The following is a 25,866-nucleotide window of genomic DNA, read 5'->3' on the forward strand; positions in this document are numbered from 1 at the left end:
TGGAAATGAATAGACATCTGTAACCCTTACATAATATTGAATATCTTTATGAAAGAAATAATAATTGTTATGGTTTTTCTTTTACATTAAGATTGGCCACTGTCATGTTAGATGCGGCTGTTGAAGGGCCCATTGCAGACAGCTCGCAAGCATTGAGAGTGGAGCGTTGTCAGTGCCCAGAACAATATCAAGGAACGTCATGTGAAGTAAGACCAGCTATTATTTTGACATGTAATTATTTAATTTAAAATATAAATGGAAGAAAGGATTTCATTTGGAAAGATGAATTCAGTAAAGTTTCTTTTGTGGAAATATTTCTATTAAATTATGTTGTTGAAAGTTTACTCTGTGAAAAGACAATATAGGCAGTGGTTTGGACCTGTGACCATTTAGAAACAGAGCTTAAAATATTGTTAATGTTGCCCTGTGCATGATGGAAATTCTGTGCCCCTCCTCAAAAACAAAATGTAATCTATTCTTACCTTAAACAAACCCTCAACAACTTGTCTCTAGTAAGAAATTTGTAAATAACCCCCGAGTGGTGTATGCTAATGAAGTGGTTCATTAGGTTTTATCAGAGTGGTGTATGCTAATGAAGTGATTCATTAGGTTTTATCAGAGTGGTGTATGCTAATGAAGTGATTCATTAGGTTTTATCAGAGTGGTGTATGCTAATGAAGTGATTCATTAGGTTTTATCAGAGTGGTGTATGCTAATGAAGTGATTCATTAGGTTTTATCAGAGTGGTCTATGCTAATGAAGTGATTCATTAGGTTTTATCAGAGTGGTCTATGCTAATGAAGTGGTTCATTAGGTTTTATCAGAGTGGTGTATGCTAATGAAGTGATTCATTAGGTTTTATCAGAGTGGTCTATGCTAATGAAGTGATTCATTAGGTTTTATCCGAGTGGTCTATGCTAATGAAGTGATTCATTAGGTTTTAAACTAGTGCTCAGTTATTATCTAAAATTAATAGTTAGCTACTTTGTAAGATATTTCATTTGTGGGAACTGAATGAAACTTACTGTTTTTTTAGATTTAGTGAAAGACACATTTTTATTTTGTTTAAGTTATTTGCAATTTCTTTGTTTACATTAAGACTTACATTTATAGTTCATACAATATCATTCATTTATGAAACTGTTTTGAGATTTTGGGTGTGTGTGGAATATATATAATATTTTGTATCTAGATGTTACTTGGGAGTTTCTGATCAGTAGTATAGAATGAACTTGATGTTATGTTAACATGTTTTGGAGACTAGGTTAAACTCAGAACATTGTAATATTGTTATTGTTTTATAGGTATCTATTAATTTAACTATGGATATAAGTAGTTCAGAATATATAAGTATTATACTTTCTTTGTAAACATTATCAACACAGATGATATAAGTTTTGATGTTACATTTTTATAGGAATGTGCACCTAGGTATTACCGAAGCAAGACAGGCCCTTACCTTGGATTCTGTCAGGAGTGTCAGTGCAACAACCATGCTGATAGCTGTGATGTGAACACTGGAGAATGTATGGTAAGTATATTGTAACATCTAAATTAAGTTGATAGTTTTGTTGTGACACATTGGATAATGTTTGGTAAGTATCTTTACTATGTAAATTATGCTGATAGCTGTGATGTGAACACTGGAGAATGTATGGTAAGTATATTGTAACATCTAAATTAAGTTGATAGTTTTGTTGTGACACATTGGATAATGTTTGGTAAGTATCTTTACTATGTAAATTATGCTGATAGCTGTGATGTGAACACTGGAGAATGTATGGTAAGTATATTGTAACATCTAAATTAAGTTGATAGTTTTGTTGTGACACATTGGATAATGTTTGGTAAGTATCTTTTACTATGTAAATTATGCTGATAGCTGTGATGTGAACACTGGAGAATGTATGGTAAGTATATTGTAACATCTAAATTAAGTTGATAGTTTTGTTGTGACACATTGGATAATGTTTGGTAAGTATCTTTTACTATGTAAATTATGCTGATAGCTGTGTTGTGATACTTTGGAGAACATTTAGTGTCTTACACCATTTAAATTAAACTGATAGTCTTGTTGTGACACACTGGATAATGGTTAGTATGTATCTTATGCTGTGTAGTCTAAATTGATAGCTATGTTGTAACACACTGAAGAATGTTCAGTAAGTATCTTATACCATGTAAATTAAATTGATAGTTGTTTTGTTACACATTGAAAAATCTTTAATATCTTGTGTCATATGAACTAATCTAATAGTTGTATTGTGACACACCAGAGAATGTTTAATATTATGTAAACTAATCTAATAGTTGTATTGTGACACACTGAAGAATGTTTAATACCATGTAAACTAATCTAAAAGTTGTGTTGTGAAATACTGGAGAATTTTAATATCATGTAAACTAATCTAATAGTTGTATTGTGACACACCAGAGAATGTTTAATGCTATGTAAACTAATCTAAAAGTTGTGTTGTGAAATACTGGAGAATTTTAATATCATGTAAACTAATCTAATAGTTGTACTGTGACACACTGGAGAATGTTTAATGCAATGTAAACTAATCTAAAAGTTGTGTTGTGACACACTGGAGAATATTTAATACCATATAAACTAATTTAATAGTTGTATTGTGATACACAAGAGAATGTTTAATACTATGTAAACTAATCTAATAGTTGTGTTGTGACACACTAGAATATGTTTAATACCATGTATACTAAATTAATAGTCATCTTGTGACACACTGGAGAATGTTTAATGCTGTGTAAACTAATATGATGAATTTGTTGTGAAAACAAAAATCTGGAAATATCTCTGCTTCAAGTGACAGTATAAAGCAGTCTTTCATACACAATGGAATTATCACATGAAGCAGTAGATAGCTTCCATGATTAAACCTTGATACATAAAGTATGCTCATAGCTGAACTTAACATGACTTCAAAAAGGTCTGTTGCAATTTAGAAGTCTGAAAACAACTTTTAAACATTTAGATATAAAACACAAACTTTGGGAGAGAGAAATATGTGATATTTACCTAATACAAAGATATTTGTTATTTTATCAAAAGAAAGTTAGTGATTGTCACTCTAGTTTGTGATAAAAGAATTATATAGTAGTTTTAGTGTTTAACATTATTAATTACTCATGACAGTTGTATTATAGCATATTGCAATTTTAGTTTAGCTGCTAGCTTGATGTTTAAAATATTTCAATAGAAATATGCAGACATTGATAATAGAGTGACTCTTATTAGCTTAGAATGCTGATTGTTTTAAAATTTAAACGCAGTATGATTTATGTTTTCTAAATGCAGGTGTTAATTATCTTGTTACATTACCAGATATATTTTTGTTTTATTCTAGAACTGCAAACATAATACTGTTGGACAACACTGTGAACAGTGTGCACCTGGTTACCATGGTGATGCTACTAGGGGAACACCTAATGACTGCCTAATCTGTGCATGCCCTCAACCCACTGAATCAAACAAGTAAGTTAACCTAATCTTTGCATGCCCTCACCCCACAGAATCAAACAAGTAAGTTAGCCTAATCTTTGCATGCCCTCACCCCACAGAATCAAACAAGTAAGTTAGCCCAATCTTTGCATGCCCTCAACCTACAGAATCAAACAAGTAAGTTAACCTAATCTTTGCATGCCCTCACCCCACAGAATCAAACAAGTAAATTAGCCTGATTTGTGCTTACCTTCATCCCATAGAATTAAATGAGTAAGTTAACCTGATCTGTGCACACATACACTCAACCCCAAAAATCAAAGTATGTTATCCCTATCTCTACATGTCCTCATCTTTCAGAATCAAACAAGTGTATTATCCTGGTTTGTGCATTCACTCATCACATAGAATTAAAAAGGATATTATTCAAATTATTATTCATAAATATTTATATGTGGAAGAATATTTTGTTCAAATAAATAGTTTTTCTTGTTAAAGTCTATAAATGTATTCAAGTAGATTTACGTGTAACCAAACATATTTTTTAAAATATACAGACTCAGCCAAAGTAGTAGAAAAAGGTTGATTCTTTCATGGTGATTTATAAAATATATTACATGTGTTTTGAGAGAATAGTTAGTTTGTACCACTAACCTCCAGTTATATTGTTACCCAAAATTGTTTGCATATTAATTATCTTCTCAGGGCTTACAAATATGTTGCAGCTTTAGATGGCTTAACATTTTGTTATAATGATCAGTTGTACTATAACCAGGACAGAATTCACATAGATTTATTTATATATGCATATAAGAAAGGAAATAATTAATGAACCACATCCCCAATACACATGCAGAAATTGTGTTCAGTGAGTGATGGTAATGGTAGCCAAATGATGGCTTTATTAATGAACCACACCTCCAGTATGCATGCAATAGTCATAATGGTAATGATAGCTAGATATTGAATTTATTACAAATATCTCTGCAAAAAATACAAAGGAAAATGGAATTAGTTGAATAATGTGCTGATATTTTGTTGTTGAACCATTTTTTTTCTTTACATGGAGTATTTCACCTTCTCTTTATTCCACTGTACATTGTATCAACTTATGATTGTGAAGTATTGACGTAGGTGTCTAGTATCCACTCTGGCAGCTTAGCTAAGTTGTTTAGCTACTTTTTGATCTTGTTAGTTTTCTTCGCAAGTCTACACACCCAAGAATATTCATATCATGACTTTGTGCAGGTCAAGCCATGATTGTGAGTGTTCTATCAGGATATTGATTCACCACATTCTTTATATACTTGAGATCTTTGTCTTGATGGATAATGAATCAACAAGTTCTGTTCCTGAAGGAATGATATGATGAACCATAATTTCCTTGAACATATCAAAATTTGAGGTGCCATAAGTTTTATGTAGATACCATGTTTGTTGGCTGAAATGCAGCCTAAAACTTGTAACTGTCCTCTTCCATGATCCTCTGTAGATGTTGCACACAGAACGTGATACCATTTTTCTATTCCTTATGAGAAAAGCTGTCTTTGATTGTACTCTAACAATTTTAACTTTAATTTAGCTGTAAAGAACATAGTTTTTCAACTTTTCTTATTACACTGATTGTAGTCCAATAATATTCAGTTTTCACATTGTGATTAGCTCTCATTGAATTATTCAAACAGTGCCATACCAGCACAATGCCTATAAAAATTGAGGGAGTCATATTATTCTCTGTAATAAGTTGGCAACTACAGTTATGGCTCCGAGGACAGAAGTATCATGAGAAATATGTAGAAGTCAAAGTTTTGGATGGTGAAGACTACCACAAGCAAAAGACTGAGACAGTATTTCATGTTTTGGTAAGAATTGTATGAAAGATCTAAAGAGGATACGATGAAGTAATAATGCTGATAGTGGAGCAGTTGAGGCACCCTTTCCATGTCTCTTAGTTTTACAGTTACATGTGTATCAAAATGATGGGAAAGGTGATTACAAGTGATTAAGGAGAGGGGTAGTCAGTAGACTGGATGCCTCCACTGTGCAGCATTGATCCTGTTCAGCCCTCAACAAATACATCTGTATGTCTGTCATTGTTAACAAACACAAATTATTTTTGACACAACAGTGAGAAATAATATTCTACATAGATCCACCATTTCTTTTAACACTGATAATTTTTGACTGAGATATAGAGCAAATACATTGTGATGAATTGGTTCCCTTGTTAACAGATTGGGACTTTTTTTATTTTTGTGATTTTGACTCTTGACAAGAAATTGATAACTTCTTAGTTAGGTCATAGTCCAAATATGAACCAACTTTCACCCAAATCCGTTCAGCCATTTTGGAGAAATCTTGTGGACAAACACACATACACTCAGAGGTGATTGTATAACTTCTATATTCAAATTGCATACCTGTGTTTCCTGCTGAGACAGCAGTGAGTCTTCAGGTATAAATGGGTTCGTTTCCCCTCAGTAGACACAGCACATAGCCTGATGTGGCTTTGTTATAAGAAAAAACACACATGCATATCTTTATAAAAACTATTTTACATGCTGAGATTAACTGTATTATTAGAAATGACTCCTGGCAGATTACATTTGAACATTAGAATTGTTCTTGTAAAGTATTACTACAGCCACAATCATAATGCTGGTGCTACATTAAGTCAATAACAATGTGAAATCAGTGAATGAACCATGCAGGAAGCTTATAAATGAAATTGAACACAGAGGATATGTTCTTAATATAACTTGGAACATATTTATAATTCCAATCCACATTACACAGACTGTCAAGGCCTTACTGAAACATGTTTTCACAAATCGACCAATCAACAGACCTATCCATGAACAGTTCTTCACCATTATAGTCTCCCTGTCTCATGCTTTCGCATTACATTGATTTTCTTTATTGTAATGCACCTGCTATTTTAAAAAAACCTGAAATCATACAACACTAAGTAATGTACTGTTGGAATTCACACACTAACATTCACCCATGTCATGTTCTCTTGTGGACAGAACCAGTACTGGGCATGAATAAGGGTCACTCACACACTAACATTCACCCATGTCATGTTCTCTTGTGGATAGAACCAGTACTGGGCATGAATAAGGGTCACTCACACACTAACATTCACCCATGTCATGTTCTCTTGTGGATAGAACCAGTACTGGGCATGAATAAGGGTCACTCACACACTAACATTCACCCATGTCATGTTCTCTTGTGGACAGAACCAGTACTGGGCATGAATAAGGGTCACTCACACACTAACATTCACCCATGTCATGTTCTCTTGTGGGCAGAACCAGTACTGGGCATGAATAAGGGTCACTCACACACTAACATTCACCCATGTCATGTTCTCTTGTGGATAGAACCAGTACTGGGCACGAATAAGGGTCACTCACACACTAACATTCACCCATGTCATGTTCTCTTGTGGATAGAACCAGTACTGGGCATGAATAAGGGTCACTCACACACTAACATTCACCCATGTCATGTTCTCTTGTGGATAGAACCAGTACTGGGCATGAATAAGGGTCACATTGAATATTGTTATCAAGGTGATTTCGACGTTAGGCACAAAGGTGCATAATTAGTTATCTACACTGTACCTACTACAAATATTAAAACCTGATGTTTAGTGCTATAACCCTGCAGATTTATCACTGAGCCACTGGGAAGGAACATGGTGAGTTTTTATGAATTTTACAGTCTGTGGTGATACATATTTTGCTGTTGAAGTTGTCATTCTCATTAGTTCATTGATCAATTATTATAACTATCTGATGATTATTTTAATAATTATACATGTTAGAGAAGTAGAATAAGTGACTTGAAGAATCTGTGACGTTACTTCATTTAAAGCATTTTATTTACATCAAATTTTATAAGAGGTTTGTAAATGTTTAGACTTCATATATTTATTGTTTTATCAAGTATATGTTTTTCCTTTCAGTTTTGCTGTTAGTTGTGAAGTGTCTGAGAGTGGACTAGAAATCAGTTGCAACTGTAAACCTGGGTACGCTGGTCCTCGCTGTGGAAGGTAAGTTTTCAAGTGTTCAATTCAGAAAGTTGTTGTAAAAGTCATTCAGCTTTATTTGTAATGAGGAAGTTAGGTTAAAGGTTGTCATTCTGGTTACATCACTTACTTGTTGCTCAGCTTTCAGACACATTAGATGTTTAGAAGTGCCTGCTGCAATGATTTTGTATTTCTTTATCCTGCTGTTCAGATTTATATAATACAGTGACCAGTTCTGTGTCTTCTTCCAATTGTTCAGGTCAAAAGGACAAACTGTTTATATCCAGCCATTCATGTATCTGTGTCAAAAGAATTGACCCATATGACTGACTCTGAATCTATTTGGATTTATATGTCACAATGGATCTATGTTACATCTTCAACTTTACACATGTTAATCTGTGTGTTTCACTTTGAATCTGTTTGGATTTACATGTCACAATGGATTCACTCTGTCTCTTTAACTTTACATGTGTTGATGTATGTCGCCCTCTGAATATGTTTGGATTTACATATAACAATGGATTCGCTCTATCTCTTCAACTTTACACATGTTGATGTAAGTGTCTCACTCTGAATCTGTTTGGATTTATGTATAACAATGGATTCACTCTGTCTCTTCAACTTTACATGAGTTGGTTGTAACTTTATATGTATCTATCTTTAGCTGCTCAGCTGGATACTTTGGTCAACCACAGGTGTTAGGGAGCTACTGTCAGCCTTGTAACTGCAGTGGAAATTCAAACAGTTGTGATTCTATTACTGGTGAATGTCAGTCATGCCTCAACAACACCTTTGGGACTGCTTGTGAACTTTGTGCTTCAGGATACTATGGAGATGCTGTATTGAAGAAGAACTGTAAACGTGAGTTTATCTTGATTTTTTGTCACACAGACAGACATGAAGTTTTTACATTTATATAAATTTTGTAACTGAATATTGCTTGTATATATTCTTAAGTTATGCCTTGTCAAACTCCCATTTGATAGGAAATGAGTTTTTCTCAAAATTATTTTACTACTCTTATATAATTGTACACTGACATAAGCAGATCAGAGATCTGATTACACCCTTACATTGTATCAGTGTTTGCAAAAAAAAAATATTTGGATAGTAGTGAAACAAATACAAGAAAAATGCACTATTTTTGTTAGGATTAACAATATATTTTTTCAAGAGGGTGATCCCTCTTATGTGTTTACTACTCATTTCATTATTCCTGTGAAAGAAAAACCTATGTTTCCGTTAAAAGAGTATTGAATGTAGTAATGCTTCTGTGGATATATATATGCCATATGTATACATATATATTTTTAATACTGAATGATCTTATAGTAAAATATGATATACCTAATTTATGACCTTTATCCAACTGGTCTGAGGTTGAACTGTATTTTCTAAATTAAGAATTTTTAGACCTGGGTGGCTCGCCCAGTTGGCAGCTACACAGATAAACATGATGGTTTAATTGTGGGTTTGAGGAGTTTTCAGTTTGCACAACTGCACAGTGTGTTTTTAAGAGACATTGTTGCATAATAGAATAATGGTGTGCTAAGCATGTTGTTTGTATGACCTTTTTTTGGATGTTCTAAAATTATGATTGATGGACTACTGGGGTCAAAACTCATTGAAGTATTGTTGAACAGTGAAAAATCTTCATCTAAAGCCCATGGAACATCAATAGGGCAAGGTACCTTTAATATCTTAACTAACCACACAGTGTAAAGTATTGTGATTTCTGAGAAATGTAATCTTCTAATATTGACCTCTGTCTGATCAAATATGCATCTTGTAGAAATAGATGCAAACATTCAGTCTTTGTGCAATGTTGCTACAGATACAGCTGTTTCAAACAAGATAATCCTATCTTTTAACAATTTTCATTTCAGGGTCTTCAGGTTCCAAGGGTTTTAGCTAATAAATAGTTGTTCTGAAATATAGTTTTAATTCCAGCTCTGTTTTGCATTTGATGGAAGAAAAATTTTATGATAAAATCCTATAATTTTTAGAGTTGTTTATATATATGAGCATAGTTTAATATACATATAATGTGACTGCCACTGATCTTATTTTCAACAGAATGTGAGTGTAACAAGTGTGGAACTGACAGGTGTGACCACAGAATAGGTTCCTGCCATTGTAAACCTAATGTAGTAGGAACAGCATGCGATGAGTGTGATGTAAGTCATGGACTCTGGATGTACTACTATTTTTTAATTACTGTTTTATGAAATATTTTCACTTCTCAGAACTTGCTTGAGTGTCTTCTTTAATAACTTTCTCCTAGTACTTTACTTTGCTTTTAAAATTATGAGGTAATGTTTTGTGAATGTTTTAGTGCAACAAATAACTTACATATTTGTAGGCTTCATTAAGAATCTGTGAGGCCCATAGCATTTCTAGAAGGTGGGGCCCTTACCTGTGAGAAAGTATGTTCTTTACCATTATTTTAAGTTTTGAAACTTTATTAAGACTGGCACAGTTTTATTCAGTTTACCCATTTCTAAAGCTGAGAAGAGAAACACATTTCCTCTGGGTGATTAAAAATATATATATTTACTTTCCTCTTCACTCTCTGAGCTCTATGGGCTTCACTTATTTTTTTACCAGAGTTACAAAATGGGGAAGAAAAATGCACCCTCTCTTGATTGATTAAAAAAAAAGTTAACTTTGGAGCATAAAGGAGTCCTCTGGACTGGAGTGCTCCAAAGCCCTGGTGGATACGACACAATCGAATTTCTGTGGCATTCTGTTTTTTTTTAACGTTTGTATTAGAATAAATTAAAATATTTCTTATGGGTGCAAGGCCCCAGTAAGTGCAGGACCCATAACATTTACTACTTGTGCTAACAGGCTAATCCAGCAGTAGGCTTAACTGCTTAATGCTGCTGTTCATAAAGTTCCTCTAATACAAACAAAGAGTTCTTCATCTATCAACAGGAAGTAGAATGTTTGTCATTGTTGTTTGTAAGATATAGTATAATTATTCATGCTTTAGGTTGGCTTCTGGGGTTTTAAATCTTGTGTTGGGTGCCAAGGGTGTAACTGTGGACCAGCGTCAGAAGACAATAACTGTGATGTAGAGACGGGCCAGTGCAAATGTAAACCAGGAGCATGGGGTCTGACCTGTGACAGCTGTAAACCTGGATATTGGCAGTATTCTCCAGAAGGATGTGTTTGTATGTTTTATCCAGTTCCATGCTTTACTTTTTAAACCTTCATGTAAATATGTATATAGTAGGTACTTTCAGGATAAACTTGATATCTCTTCAATAATGAAAGATTCAAGGACCTAGTCTGTAGACGTACAGATGTAACGATTTTTTGAAGGTGAAATAACACAGATCTATGATAACACTTATAAAAAAAATTAAATTAGTAAAAATTATTTTCTTAGTATGAAATTGACTAATTGGCAAGCTTCACCTATTACTGTGTGCCAGTGTTAAACTTCTCCAAGCAGTTAATTTGTATGAATAATAGTATTGATTATACTTGATATTTCCCAGCATGCAACTGTGTAGAAAAGTACTCTTTACCTGGAGCAGTGTGTGACCCTGTGTCAGGAGAATGCCAGTGTCTTCCTGGTGTTTTGAATACAAATTGTCAAGGTTGTCCATATCGTTGGACTTTTATTGAAAACCAGGGATGCCAAGGTATGTCAGATGCAATTTCCTGTTCACATTTCTCAACACATACTTAGAAAGAGAACATTAAAAAGTGAAAAAATAAACAAAGAATTTATTAGAGATTTAATATCTCTATCATTATTTTGAATGTTACTCAAAAATGTATTTCTTCCATTGTAGAATATCAGAAAATTAAAAACCAGTTTTGCAAAACTGCTTCAGTAGATTTTCTGTTTTGAAGGGCCTGTGATGGGCAGGTGGCTTGGGTATTTGACTCATAGTCTGAGAGTCATGGATTAAAATCCTTGTCCCACCAGATGTGCTCACCATGGGAGAGCGTTATAATGTTGCAGTCAATCTCACTATTCATTGGTAAAAGAGTAGCCCAATTGTTGGTGGTTGATAGTGATGACTAACTGCCTTCACTTTAGTCTTTCACTACTAAATTAGTAATAGCTATTACAGAGAGCCCTTGTGTAACTCTGCATGATATTCAAAACAAACAAATCAAACTCTTTTGAAAATCTATTTTATTTTAGTTTTAAAGATCCAGTCTTGAGATGGGTAGCCTAGAAATGCCCTCATCAAGTGCTTTGTGCAGTAGCACGTGTTCCTATTAGAGTGTTAAAACTTAAATGTTACTGGTAATGTAAGTCTCATCAAGAGAACCATTCCCCATTATGGTGCATTCCTGGTAGTGTTAAAAAATTAAATGTTACCAATGAAACAAGTCTCATCAAGAGAACCATTCCCCATTATGGTGCATTCCTGGTAGTGTTAAAAAATTAAATGTTACCAATGAAACAAGTCTCATCAAGAGAACCATTCCCCATTATGGTGCATTCCTGGTAGTGTTAAAAATTAAATGTTACCAATGAAACAAGTCTCATCAAGAGAACCATTCCCATTATGGTGCATTCCTGGTAGTGTTAAAAATTAAATGTTACCAATGAAACAAGTCTCATCAAGAGAACCATTCCCCATTATGGTGCATTCCTGGTAGTGTTAAAAAATTAAATGTTACCAATGAAACAAGTCTCATCAAGAGAACCATTCCCCATTATGGTGCATTCCTGGTAGTGTTAAAAATTAAATGTTACCAATGAAACAAGTCTCATCGAGAGAACCATTCCCCATTATGGTGCATTCCTGGTAGTGTTAAAAATTAAATGTTACCAATGAAACAAGTCTCATCGAGAGAACCATTCCCCATTATGGTGCATTCCTGGTAGTGTTAAAAATTAAATGTTACCAATGAAACAAGTCTCATCGAGAGAACCATTCCCCATTATGGTGCATTCCTGGTAGTGTTAAAAATTAAATGTTACCAATGAAACAAGTCTCATCGAGAGAACCATTCCCCATTATGGTGCATTCCTGGTAGTGTTAAAAATTAAATGTTACCAATGAAACAAGTCTCATCGAGAGAACCATTCCCCATTATGGTGCATTCCTGGTAGTGTTAAAAATTAAATGTTACCAATGAAACAAGTCTCATCGAGAGAACCATTCCCCATCATGGTGCATTCCTGGTAGTGTTAAAAAATTAAATGTTACCAATGAAACAAGTCTCATCGAGAGAACCATTCTTCTTTTACCAGTGGCATGCATTCGTGGTATGGTGTTAAAACCTAAATAACTCTTCAGTGGGTGTTGTTGTTTATTACAATGCATATGTCTTAAAGCCACATAGAGTTTAAAAGATCTTATAAAAGTTTGCTATTTGAGAAAATATATGATTTACCTTTGCAGAATGTGGTCCATGTGTTCATTCTCTGCTTGACGAGACTGATTACCTACAAAGTCTGATTGATCCAATAAGAGGTGAAATGACTGACATATCAGCTAGCTATTTTGCATATCGTCGGTTACACAATGTGAACAAAACTGTTGATGCTCTTAGGGTAAGTTTAAGTTATATCACAATATGTCACTTTGATGAAAAATAAAAAGTTTGCATTTATGAAGAAATTAACTTTGAATTTCCCATTTTGTAGGCATGACTTAGTGGTTAGTAAACTGCTTGACTCACAATCTGAAGATCATAGGTTTGAATTCCTCTCATTGCTTGCTCTTTCAGCCATGGGGGTATCATAATGATATACTTTATCCAATTATTTGTTGATAAAAAGCAGCCCTAGAGTTGGCATTGGATGGTGTTCACTTGCTGCCCTTCCTTCAGGCTATCACTGCTAAATTAGGGATGGCTGGTGCAGATAACAAACTAAAGCATTTTGTAATTCAAAATTTAGCCTTTTGCTTTTACTGTTTTTATGTATTGGTTACAAAGCATACCATTTAAAGAAGATTCACAACTTGCAAGCTAAGAAAATATCAGTTGATATTATGATGAGAGCTCAAATCTTATGCATTGTTCATTACACACACATCTCTAAAATGGTACAGAGAATTTCTGCCATGGTAGTTTGTACAGCAGAAATTTTCTTCACTTGTTTTGAGAAGATTAAGAACCAGTGTATTTTGAATCATCCAGTGTATTTTGAATCATCCAGTGTATTTTGAATCATCCAGTGTATTTTGAATCAACCAGTGTATTTTGAATCATCCAGTGTATTTTGAATCATCCAGTGTATTTTGAATCAACCAGTGTATTTTGAATCATCCAGTGTATTTTGAATCAACCAGTGTATTTTGAATCATCCAGTGTATTTTGAATCATCCTAGACAAATTAATTTTTGTGAAATAAAACAAGAGAAATGTTTTCCAGTTTATTTCTCTTTGACTTTCTGCTGTTTCATAATTTTACTATTTTCCAGCTTAGTGGAATTTATTTGGTGATGCTTTGATAAGGCAAGAGAGTCGTGTTAGTTAAATATTTTAAAGCTGTAAGAAATAAATTTTAACCACATGATATTTTCAGATACACATGTATAAATTTATAAACGTTTTAAACCCATATTGGTATAATAAAATTACCATGATTTTATTGTTACCATGTAATTATTATAGTACTATTTACCTTATGTTTAAGAAGTTTAATTTCTTTGTTTCCAAGATAAAACCTCATTTTTAATAAATAATGTTAAGAACCATCATACTTGTGAATATTGTAGACATTCATCTCAAAACAAAGCAAAAAACATGCTATTTATTTATATATTTAAAAAAGAGTGTTAACTTTTCTCAGTTCTCACGAAAACAGTTTCATTAAACAGATATTTTTGAAATGTTCCTTGTAATTAACTGATGAGCACCAAGACAAAAACTTAAACGAACTTTTGTTCAAAAGTATCTGTGTAAATATGCTTGAAACTGTTGTGCCTCTAAAGATACAAAAACTATACTTTGTTTTCCTTCTACATTAATGTATGTTTAGTTCTTATCTAAAGATACAAAAACTATACTTTATTTTCCTTCTACATTAATGTATGTTTAGTTCTTATCTAAAGATACAAAAACTATACTTTATTTTCCTTCTACATTAATGTATGTTTAGTTCTTATCCAAAGATACAAAAACTATACTTTGTTTTCCTTCTACATTAATATATGTTTAGTTCTTATCTAAAGATACAAAACCTATATTTTGTTTTCCTTCTACATTAATGTATGTTTAGTTCTTATCTAAAGATACAAAAACTATACTTTGTTTTCCTTCTACATTAATGTATGTTTAGTTCTTATCTAAAGATACAAAAACTATACTTTGTTTTCCTTCTACATTAATGTATGTTTAGTTCTTATCTAAAGATACAAAAAACTATACTTTGTTTTCCTTCTACATTAATGTATGTTTAGTTCTTATCTAAAGATACAAAAACTATACTTTGTTTTCCTTCTACATTAATGTATGTTTAGTTCTTATCTAAAGATACAAAAACTATATTTTGTTTTCCTTCTACATTAATGTATGTTTAGTTCTTATCTAAAGATACAAAAACTATATTTTGTTTTCCTTCTACATTAATGTATGTTTAGTTCTTATCTAAAGATACAAAAACTATATTTTGTTTTCCTTCTACATTAATGTATGTTTAGTTCTTATCTAAAGATACAAAAACTATATTTTGTTTTCCTTCTACATTAATATATGTTTAGTTCTTATCTAAAGATACAAAAAGTATATTTTGTTTTCCTTCTACATTAATGTATGTTTAGTTCTTATCTAAAGATACAAAAAGTATATTTTGTTTTCCTTCTACATTAATGTATGTTTAGTTCTTATCTAAAGATACAAAAACGATATTTTGTTTTCCTTCTACATTAATGTATGTTTAGTTCTTATCTAAAGATACAAAAACTATATTTTGTTTTCCTTCTACATTAATGTATGTTTAGTTCTTATCTAAAGATACAAAAACTATATTTTGTTTTCCTTCTACATTAATGTATGTTTAGTTCTTATCTATGTAACCTTCTCTATCTTCTTTTGTTTTATTTTTGGCACATGTTGTTTTTCATAAAGTCTGAAATGTTAAACATGTCATTCAAGTATTTATTGAAGAAATAGTGTCCGATCTTATACTAGTTCTTATAATATTGCAGCCAGAGGTGAATGCTCTCATCTTTGACCCAACAACAGTGGACTTGAGTCCGTTACACTATAGTGTAATGTCTGTTGAGGACCAAGCTCGCCAACTTAACAACAGTGTGAGTATTTAGGTTTCTATGAATAAGCTACAATGTTCACCAAATAATTTATACATTCATAACACTATTATTCTCACAGAAACAAACAAACAACCACCAGAAAATAAATATCATACTCAGTGTTTTACTCATTTCATTATTTGTTACTTAGTTATACTTGTTTCTCTAAATTCTAGTTCTCAAAAAAACATAACTCTCAATTTTAATTTTGTTAATTAAATTAATAAACAACTTAAGATAAACAAACATTCATATACTTGGTTTGACTTGAGTGTTCTAAGATACTTACAAGAATTACTTTTATATTTATTTAATATTTTGTATTATCTCCAGGTGCTTTGATTAAATATACCATATTAATTATTTATTGCATTTCATTATAATTATTATTTTACAATATGTTTTAAGCTGTAGTTATATATCAAATTTTAAATTTCAGGTACAATTGTAAGTTATTTTTTATCACAACCTTATAAGTATTTTAATTTATGAAGTGTTTAACTCTCTTAACATGAGTTCAGTTAATTTCTACTCTTTTAAAGTCTCCATAGATTTAATACTTCTCTAGCATATATATATATATATTTAACTTGTTACCATGTCTTAAGGCTCATCTTTAACCAATACATTAAAATGTTGTTCAGCTTTTATTTTAAATTCATGTGTACAGAAGTGTAATTTTATATGCAAATAAGCAAGCCAATAGAAAGCTACAGTGGAATCACATGTATTAGAAATGTATTTACTGTTTTTGGCTTTTTGTAGGTGACATCATATCTCTGACAAATTGACTACTTTTGGATGTAACAACCCTTTCTGGTACAAAATATTCAATCACTCAAACTGTAAAGATCTGTTTAAATCGAGGATCAAAAATTCCTAAGATCAAGATATCACTTTTACTTAATAGCTCTGGAAAACAAAGGAATATGATCATCTTGGGATGCCAAGACCTCTGAGAAAGAGCCCTACAACAAGTCACACTCAATATGTGATATACAAAGTTCAGCATCTTGTAACAGTTAAGAATACACAAGCACAAAAGTCACTGATAATAGCTGTTCACATCCCAAAGAAACAGTACATAATATCACCAAGAAGACTTTTCCATAGAACAGTGACACAATTCAGGCATACACAATTTCTTTCCATGGCATAGTTGTTCAACTGTCACATACTTTCAACAGTTGGAGAATGAATTGAGTATTCATGCTATGCTATACAAAAACATACAGGCTCCAAAATTATTTTACAATAATGTACTCAATTTCTGTATAACCTGATTGCAAAACTTAACATTTATAATTCAAATAACTTTTTTTGTCAGTTATTAATTTTCCAGTATTTTTGGATCTACTTAATTATCTCATTGTTAGATTTATGTGTTAGGTTTTTTGAATGCTGTTTAGCTTCTACTTTAGTTCAGAATTTTCATATAATGCTAAGTTATTTTACTGTATTTCTGAGATCTTCGTATTATCTCATTGTTTGAGTCACATTTAACCTCTACATTAAATTATTTTATCCATTTTGTTGATTCCATTTATTACTTCATTGTTTAGTTCACATTCTACCCTCTACTATAAAGTGTTGTTTTATCCATATTTTGGATCTTGTTTATTGGTTCACATAAAGTGTTGTTTTTTTGGACAGGCTGACAAAGGAACTGGAGAAGCTAAAGAGGTACGTATGAATGCAGACAAGACAAGACAAGAAGCTCTCGAAGTAGAAAAACTCATTCAAGATGCTGTTAAGAAAGCAAGAGGTCAGTTTATGAATGATGTAATCTTTTCACAGCATTGGTTTTAAAATCTGTAGAAGATAAAATTAAGACAGAATGATAGAACCTATGAAATATCAGTTAAGAAATCAGTGATAGGGGTTTGAGCAAAATTGAGTTAATTAGTTCAACTTCTGTAATCATGTTCTTTTGATTGTTATGTTTAAGTCTATACATCTAGAGAAAGGCTTCTGTAATTATTAAATCTATAAAACAGTGCTGAGAGTACCTGTTCAGGAAGCAAATACTATAAAAAGGACAACATTAGATAATGCTATCCTTCCTACTTTCTTTGTTATCATATTCTGAATTACCTCATCAGGTGATAATTGCATACTCTGATTTGGGGAAAATCATTGTTGATTGATTTAACTGATTAGGTGTGTGTATCTTTAAATGTAAAGCCAAAAGTCTGTAAAAAAGAGAAAATGTTGCCTAATGTTTTTCTTATCTCTCTTCTGTTCTAAAAATCTAAAAAGAAATGATACACCATAAGACTCTTTCCAATTACCATACCAGAAATCATCTTGAGTCATCCAACTGTGTGCAAGTAGGAATAACACAGGCACACATACTCCAGTATAATAGTAATTGTATACTAAAGTAAACTTAATTTAACAAATTTATTGGTTGAAATTTTATATTTTTAGCACATGATATTAGATTGTGTGGTTTTTTTTTAGAAGATGTCACTTTTTAAAGATTTATATAAAAATGTTTTATATCTTTTTGTCATATATATGACACACAACTTGTTAGATATTATCTCATGTGTTTAATAAATACTGTTTTTAAACCACCATTTGTTTTATGACAATTATTCTACTTCATGGTACTCTCTTTTAATTTTTGAAAACATTTCTCCTACTACTACTCATGGTTACTGTGAAATACTTTATTGTTTTTAAGTCTTGGCTGTTGTAAGCAATTCATTGTAGTTTTAAGATATAGTTAGTAAGATCATTGTGCGATACAAATTATTTTTGTACACATATGCTAATGGCTATTTCTAAGTAACATCTTAAAATAAACGAGGCATATTTTTTTATTAATATTTTTTATGTCTTCCTGACACAAGCATTGTTATTACTCCAGATACTGTTGGTGAATTAACAGCATTAGCTGAAGGACTGTTAGATACAGCAGGGCCTAACCTTGATAAATTAATTGCAAGGGCTGAGAGAATTCTACAAGAGATCAGAGATCGAGATTTTACATCACGAAAAAATGATACTGAAGATGAATTGGAACTAGCCAAGGAATGTAGGTTTCTTTGAATTTTGAAATTTTTATGTAGCAGCATGAATCCTAACATTTTTATATAGTGACATTTTTCCTAAGATATAAAAAAAGGTGCTGAAATAAGAAAATCAGTCTTAAGGTTTCTTGTTTTATACATCATTTTAGGTTGAGATATGATAAATGTGTATTTATAGCATATTTTCAGTTTATTAACAAATAAACATAGGTAGAAAAAATTTCCTTGTAAACATTTTTATATACAGTGTTGGAACATGTCAAGAACTTCCAAAAACCTGCTACTCTGAATAAGGAGCGAGCTGGAGAATTGGATGAGCAACTGAACAAGTTGAATGAGCTACTAGAAGAGTTGAGAAACCATAGTCGTGATGCTCAAGATGTTGCTCAAGAGACCCGAGAGTTAAATGATGCGATCAGGCAGGCTAACGTGACCGTATGTTTGTAGATCATTGTTTTATTGTTTTTATGTAATTTAAAGAAATGGTCATGTCAGTGTGACTATCTTCTATTGATTGAGTGAATGAGGGTATTGAACGTTTGAGAACTATCGACTTTCCTACTTTAGGATGGCTGAGGGAATAGAGCACACCATTCTGCTTGTTAAGTTCAGTTGAGCTCCATATTGTTAGGTGAATTAAGAAGATTATTATTAAAATTAATTTATGTTGAGTTTTTACTGTTGATTTCCATGTTGTTGTGAAGAATGTGAAGGAATTAATAAGATCATTCTAACTGTTGATTATCATGTTGTTGTGAAGAATTTGAAGGAATTAATAAGATCATTCTAACTGTTGATTATCATGTTGTTGTGAAGAATTTGAAGGAATTAATAAGACCATTCTAACTGTTGGTTTCCATGTTGTTGTGAAGAATTTGAAGGAATTAGTAAGATCATTCTCACTGTTGATTTCCATGTTGTTGTGAAGAATTTGAAGGAATTAATAAGATCATTTTAACTGCTGATTATCATGTTGTTGTGAAGAATTTGAAGGAATTAATAAGATCATTTTAACTGTTGATTATCATGTTGTTGTGAAGAATTTGAAGGAATTAATAAAATCATTCTAACTGTTGATTATCATGTTGTTGTGAAGAATTTGAAGGAATTAATAAGGTTATTCTAACTGTTGATTTCCATGTTGTTGTGAAGAATTTGAAGGAATTAATAAGATCATTTTAACTGTTGATTATCATGTTGTTGTGAAGAATTTGAAGGAATTAATAAGATCATTCTAACTGTTGATTATCATGTTGTTGTGAAGAATTTGAAGGAATTAATAAGACCATTCTAACTGTTGATTTCCATGTTGTTGTGAAGAATTTGAAGGAATTAATAAGACCATTCTAACTGTTGATTTCCATGTTGTTGTGAAGAATTTGAAGGAATTAATAAGATCATTCTAACTGTTGATTATCATGTTGTTGTGAAGAATTTGAAGGAATTAATAAGACCATTCTAACTGTTGATTTCCATGTTGTTGTGAAGAATTTGAAGGAATTAGTAAGATCATTCTCACTGTTGATTTCCATGTTGTTGTGAAGAATTTGAAGGAATTAATAAGATCATTCTAACTGTTGATTATCATGTTGTTGTGAAGAATTTGAAGGAATTAGTAAGATCATTCTAACTGTTGATTATCATGTTGTTGTGAAGAATTTGAAGGAATTAATAAGATCATTCTAACTGTTTATTTCCTTGTTGTTGTGAAGTTATTAAGTATTCTATTGTAACAGTTGATTTCCATGTGGTAAAGTAAACGTTTGCATATGGATGGCAGGACTGAATGATAATAGCTTGTGAGTAGAGATAAATACTTATTGGAAATACATATTAATTTAGTATATGAAAATTTTAACTTTTTTATTAATTTTTATATTGAATTAATGTTTAAATGGTAAACATTATGTTGTGTGGAGTGTATTCAAATAACAAAGAAAATTATGGATGTAGTCAATTTGTTACAAGGATGTAATTCCCTCAATATAATGGATCCAAACTGGAGGTTGTAGTGATGTGGAAATAGCAATTCTTTCAATTCTGACCATAATAGATCAGCTAAAACAGGTGAAACAGGATTTCTCATACTTACTGTTGACATAGTATTAAGAAATCTTCCTGACATAGAAAATTTGTACAATGGAAAAGGTCTCTGATGTTAGAAATGTTATCAATGTGACTGTTGTGCTTTATTTGTTTTACAGTTAAAATAATGAATCATTCAAACATTATGGTGACTTATGTTGATTCTTATGTATCAGAATGAGAAGGACCAATGTACTGATGAGTTCAGTCTGTTGTAGACTTGTTCCTGGTGTATTGATTCTTTTTATTTTAATACACTCATATTTTAAAAAGTACAATTTATTTATTGAAATAATTTGTAAGGTTTTTATTTTTCGAAATTCTGAAAGATTACTGTGCATTCTAAATCCTGATCAAATTAATGTATCTCCTCATAATTACCACTTAAGAACAGGTAAGACAACAACATCAGGACTTGGGTGGAAGATGGCCCAAAAAGTCTGTGCACCTTTTGTGTTTACCTAAAACTGGAAACTTAGTATTGGAAACAAAAATCTTAAAAATAACATGTGGCAATTAAAAGATATAATATTAACTGAGTTTTTATCTCCAAATTTCATATACTGGGGGTGAAGTTTCAAATTCTCTTTTAGAACCATCATTAAATACTAACCGATGTGTGATCTTGCTGTGATTTCATCCTTACCTGTAAAATAACACTATATTATCTGTTGTCAAAACAGTAATTGGATACACTGCTCATGTAAGGAGACACAAGAACTGAGAAATGTTAACAGTACCTTTTTCCAACAATATTGTACATGAATTGTTATCAGAAAGATGAGTTTCAAGCTTTTAAAGTAAATTGTAAATATGTAGGTAAGATCCCAAGTGAGTTAAATTAATTTTTATCAGTAATTAATGCACATTTTGAATCTAAATTAAAAGATTTGGCAATGTTCTGTTGCAATTTAATAAAAGCGTGAATAATAATATTATGAAATAAAAAATAAAAACAGCATTTACCTCTGACCAGGCAGCTGTGATCACTCATGATGCAAGAGAAGTTGGCCCGGCATGGCCAAGCGTGTTAAGGTGTGCGACTCGTAATCTGAGGGTTGTGGGTTTGCATCCTCGTCGCGCCAAACATGCTCGCTCTTTCAGCCATGGGGGCATTATAATGTGATGGTCAATCCCACTATTCATTGGTAAAAGAGTAGCCCAAGAGTTGGTGGTGGGTGGTGATGACTAGCTGCCTTCCCTCTAGTCTTACATTACTAAATTCGGGATGGCTAGCACAAATAGCCCTCGAGTAGCTTTGTGCGAAATTAAAAAAACAGACAAACAAGCAAGAGAAGTTAGAAGGTAGCTACCATTACTTGATACATTTTATAATTATTGTATTTTTTGTTACTTAAAAAGTGTTTTGATATTAGATGATTCAGTGACAGAAGAAGGACTGACAGTTAAAGAGAGAAAGGAATATATTTTATGTTTTTGAATGTGGGAGAAAGTGTAGTGGATGTGGGAAGCCTACAAAAAGATCTTGCTTACTGCATTGTTGTTAATAACTAAAGTTTTTTCTGATGAATCAATCAATGAGTCATAGTGCTCAATACAGTTTTATTACACACACAAATGTTTTATCATAGGGAATAATTGGTTCTATCAACCAATTGGCAGCAGGGACAAACAAGACATTAGATGAAGCTAAAGAATTGCTTGAAGCTGCAAAGAAAGCTTTAGAAGATGCAGAAACTGCTTTTAGTGTGAGTTTCTTAAATTCTATTTACAGTAATATCTATATCTATGAAGTGTGAGTTGGATTTTATATTTAGTATAATAAAAACTTGAAGTCATTTTAATCCCTTATAAAATAAGTGTATGTTAGGCTTCAATATTTTGTACATGTAATTAAATATTGAAATTATTTCAATTAATAAAAATATAAGTGTAACTTGAACTTAACATTTGGTATATGTGGTCTGATATTGAGATGCTTTTAATCAACAAGAGAGTTATTCATTTATTAATGGTGTCAGTGTTGATTAACATGCACATATTATATTCAGTTTCTCTGTGACCATAATTACGAAATAAAAATTTTTAAATTTTCATACCAGAAATTAGATTTGGACTCCTCAAGGTTAGCCAGAGCCATTGATGAACTTAAGGAAAAACTGAACGGACAAGAAGAGGAACTTGATGAAGTACGCCCTCTTGTTGATGAAGCTAAGAAACATGCAAGTGATCTGATGGAACAGGCTGCATTGTTAGACAGGTATGTGTTTAACCTGAACAAACTGATATATGTAACCTAAAAGAATGAAAGATAAATGGTTAAATATTTCGGTATCAAGATAAATTGTTGTTAAACCAAGATATCGTCCCAGGTAAAAAAGGTAGATTCAAAACTTAATATAAATTTATATGCAAAACCGGCTCGTTTGGGTTGAGAAAATATTTTACGTAGAAGAGCGAACAACGTTTCGACCTTCTTCGGTCATCGTCAGGTTCACAAAGAAAGAAAGAGGTAACTGACCGGAAGCTGACCACATGTTTGGAAGGGGTTGTGTAACTGAGTGTCGGAATGTAGAGGGCGGTGTTAGATGTTTGAATATATAATTTTATTTATTTTATTATATTAATATAGGTATAAAGGCGTTCCTTTATATTGGTTTATTTTGGGTTTAAGTTGTTGTATAAGTAAGGCTTCTTTAATTTTGCGTTTGTTTGTTTGTTTCTTTATTTAATATTTGAGTGTTTTCTATGGTTATGTTGTGTTTATTTGACTTGCAGTGTTCAAAACGTGTAAAGGTGACTTTATGTTCTTTGAATCTGGTTTCCATTTTTCTACTTGTTTCTCAATATAGAAGTCGTGGCAGTTATCACATTGTATTTTGTAAATAATGTTGGTGTGGTGTTTGTCAGTGTAGTTTTACATAGTATAGACCTCAGTTTTGTGCCTGGTTTTGAATAAATTTGGTATTAACTGGAATGTCATATTTTGTTACTAATTTTGCCAAATGTTGGTTATTTGTTTGCTGATGTCAGGAATATATGGTATACAGCAGTATATGGTTTCGTGATTTTTTGATTCGTGAGATATATTTATTTTAGTTGGTTGATTTTGCTTTCTGTCTAGGTGTGTGCGTATAATGTTTTTACGGTTTGTGGAGGAAACTTATTGATGTTGATGAAGTATTGTTTTATTTTGTCTAATTCATCATTAATTTTATCTGGTGAGCATAGTTTTATGGCTGTGTTTATTTGGTTTCTTAGTATGTTGAGTTTTTGTTTTGTTTCATGTGCTGAGTCCCAAGGAATGTATAGTCCAGTGTGGGTGATTTTTCGGTGGATTTCTGTTTTGAATTGTGTGTCAGTTCTTGTAATTTTGAGGTTCAGAAATGATATTTGATTGCTTTCTTCCTGTTCACATGTGAAGTTAATGTTGGGATGTATAGAGTTAATGTGATTGAAAAAATTAAGTATGTGTTCTGTAGATTTGAATCCCACAACCGTGTCATCTACATATCTGTACCAGTATAGTGGTGGATGTAATGCTGTGTTAATTGCTTGTGTTTCAACTTGTGTCATAAAAATATTGGCTAGAACTGGTGATACTGGGTTGCCCATGCTTAGGCCATTTGTTTTCAAACCAAACAACACGCTTTTGCATATAAATTTCTCAACAAGTGGGTTTCTCGACATCACTGAAAACTTAATATAATTCCAGGTGCTTACATATTAGAAACATTCATAGTAGTATTCATAACAGTTAATTGTGAAGTTCAAATGATTAGAAACATTCATAGTAGTATTCATAACAGTTAATTGTGAAGTTCAAATGATTAGAAACATTCATAGTAGTGTTCATAACAGTTAATTGTGAAGTTCAAATGATTAGAAACATTCATAGTAGTGTTCATAACAGTTAATTGTGAAGTTCAAATGATTAGAAACATTCATAGTAGTATTCATAACAGTTAATTGTGAAGTTCAAATGATTAGACTGAAGTACAAGATCAAGCATAATACTACCTGAGATTGAGAAATCGTAACGTAAAATAATAATTCCATTTAAAATCAATCTGACTGATATCACTATAGATTTATGTTGACATTTAATATTATTATCCAAAAATGATAAAGATTGAGCTGTAATTTTAGTTACAGTTAGGTTCAGGGGCATAGCCAGAAATGGTCATTGGCTTTTTGTCTTGTTTTTTTTTAGTTTGAGTTCTTGATGCAAGAGCCGCATGTGCGAAGCCATGCTAGGGGGTCCGTGGGGACATGCCCCCCGTGAAATGTTTAAATAAAAACATAAAAGAAAAGCCTGAACTATGCATTCTGAGACCACCTTTTTGGCAAATTTTAGAATGGCACACTGAGATGTTTGTCTTATTTTTTTAATCATAAATAAATATACAGACCTACATATATATATAATGTATAACTTAAAGTTATCAGTAGGGCTGCAATGATTACGGACTTTTGGAACTGGTTAATTTTTGCCTCGTAACCGTAACCGGTTAATCGTGTAATCATCACAGCCCTAGGAATTTGCGCGTGATGGCCGCACTTAACGTTAACAAAAACTCTAAAGGCTTTCAACAATAACAACAACAACAATAATTCAACCAAACAAAAAGGCAAGCAGTTCGTAAAATCGCGATAGGCAAACATACCAATGTCAAGGTCAAATAATGGAATATTTACACACAAATGTCGATAATTGTATTGTTTTCCCTCGTTTATTTTTCTCGGAAAAGAATCTTAGATTAACTGGTTAGGAAATCCGTAACCGGTTAAGAGCAGTAACCGAACTGTAACCGGTTAATCGTGTAATCGTCACAGCCCTAGTTATCAGGCCCAGGAAAATAGGCCTACAGCTCTGTCGTCAACATATATAATATAGGGTCACTCAGGAGAGTGCAAAATATATGTATAGTGTCTATAATCTGTATTCAAATATCATGGACAGTGTATGTTCAGATTCTATGGATTTCAAGAATTAACTTCACAAATAAACAGTAGGTGGCACTGTGTCGGCTGGCAGCA

General features: G+C 32.1%; 1 protein-coding gene across 1 annotated transcript in view; it reads left to right on the forward strand.

Moving 5' to 3' along the window:
- Positions 1–25,866, forward strand: part of LOC143228425 (laminin subunit alpha-like) — a 189,771-nt gene that overhangs the window by 118,601 nt on the left and 45,304 nt on the right. Inside the window, 15 exon segments of the mRNA XM_076459687.1 lie at positions 92–206; positions 1,418–1,531; positions 3,369–3,496; positions 7,440–7,526; positions 8,170–8,366; positions 9,582–9,682; positions 10,501–10,681; positions 11,012–11,158; positions 12,884–13,035; positions 15,638–15,742; positions 17,396–17,507; positions 18,618–18,785; positions 19,028–19,215; positions 22,458–22,574; positions 22,929–23,086. Coding sequence (XP_076315802.1) covers positions 92–206; positions 1,418–1,531; positions 3,369–3,496; positions 7,440–7,526; positions 8,170–8,366; positions 9,582–9,682; positions 10,501–10,681; positions 11,012–11,158; positions 12,884–13,035; positions 15,638–15,742; positions 17,396–17,507; positions 18,618–18,785; positions 19,028–19,215; positions 22,458–22,574; positions 22,929–23,086 — 2,070 coding nt within the window.

This window comes from Tachypleus tridentatus, chromosome 10, assembly GCF_004210375.1.
Source record: "Tachypleus tridentatus isolate NWPU-2018 chromosome 10, ASM421037v1, whole genome shotgun sequence".
Classification (NCBI taxonomy): Eukaryota; Metazoa; Arthropoda; class Merostomata; order Xiphosura; family Limulidae; genus Tachypleus; species Tachypleus tridentatus.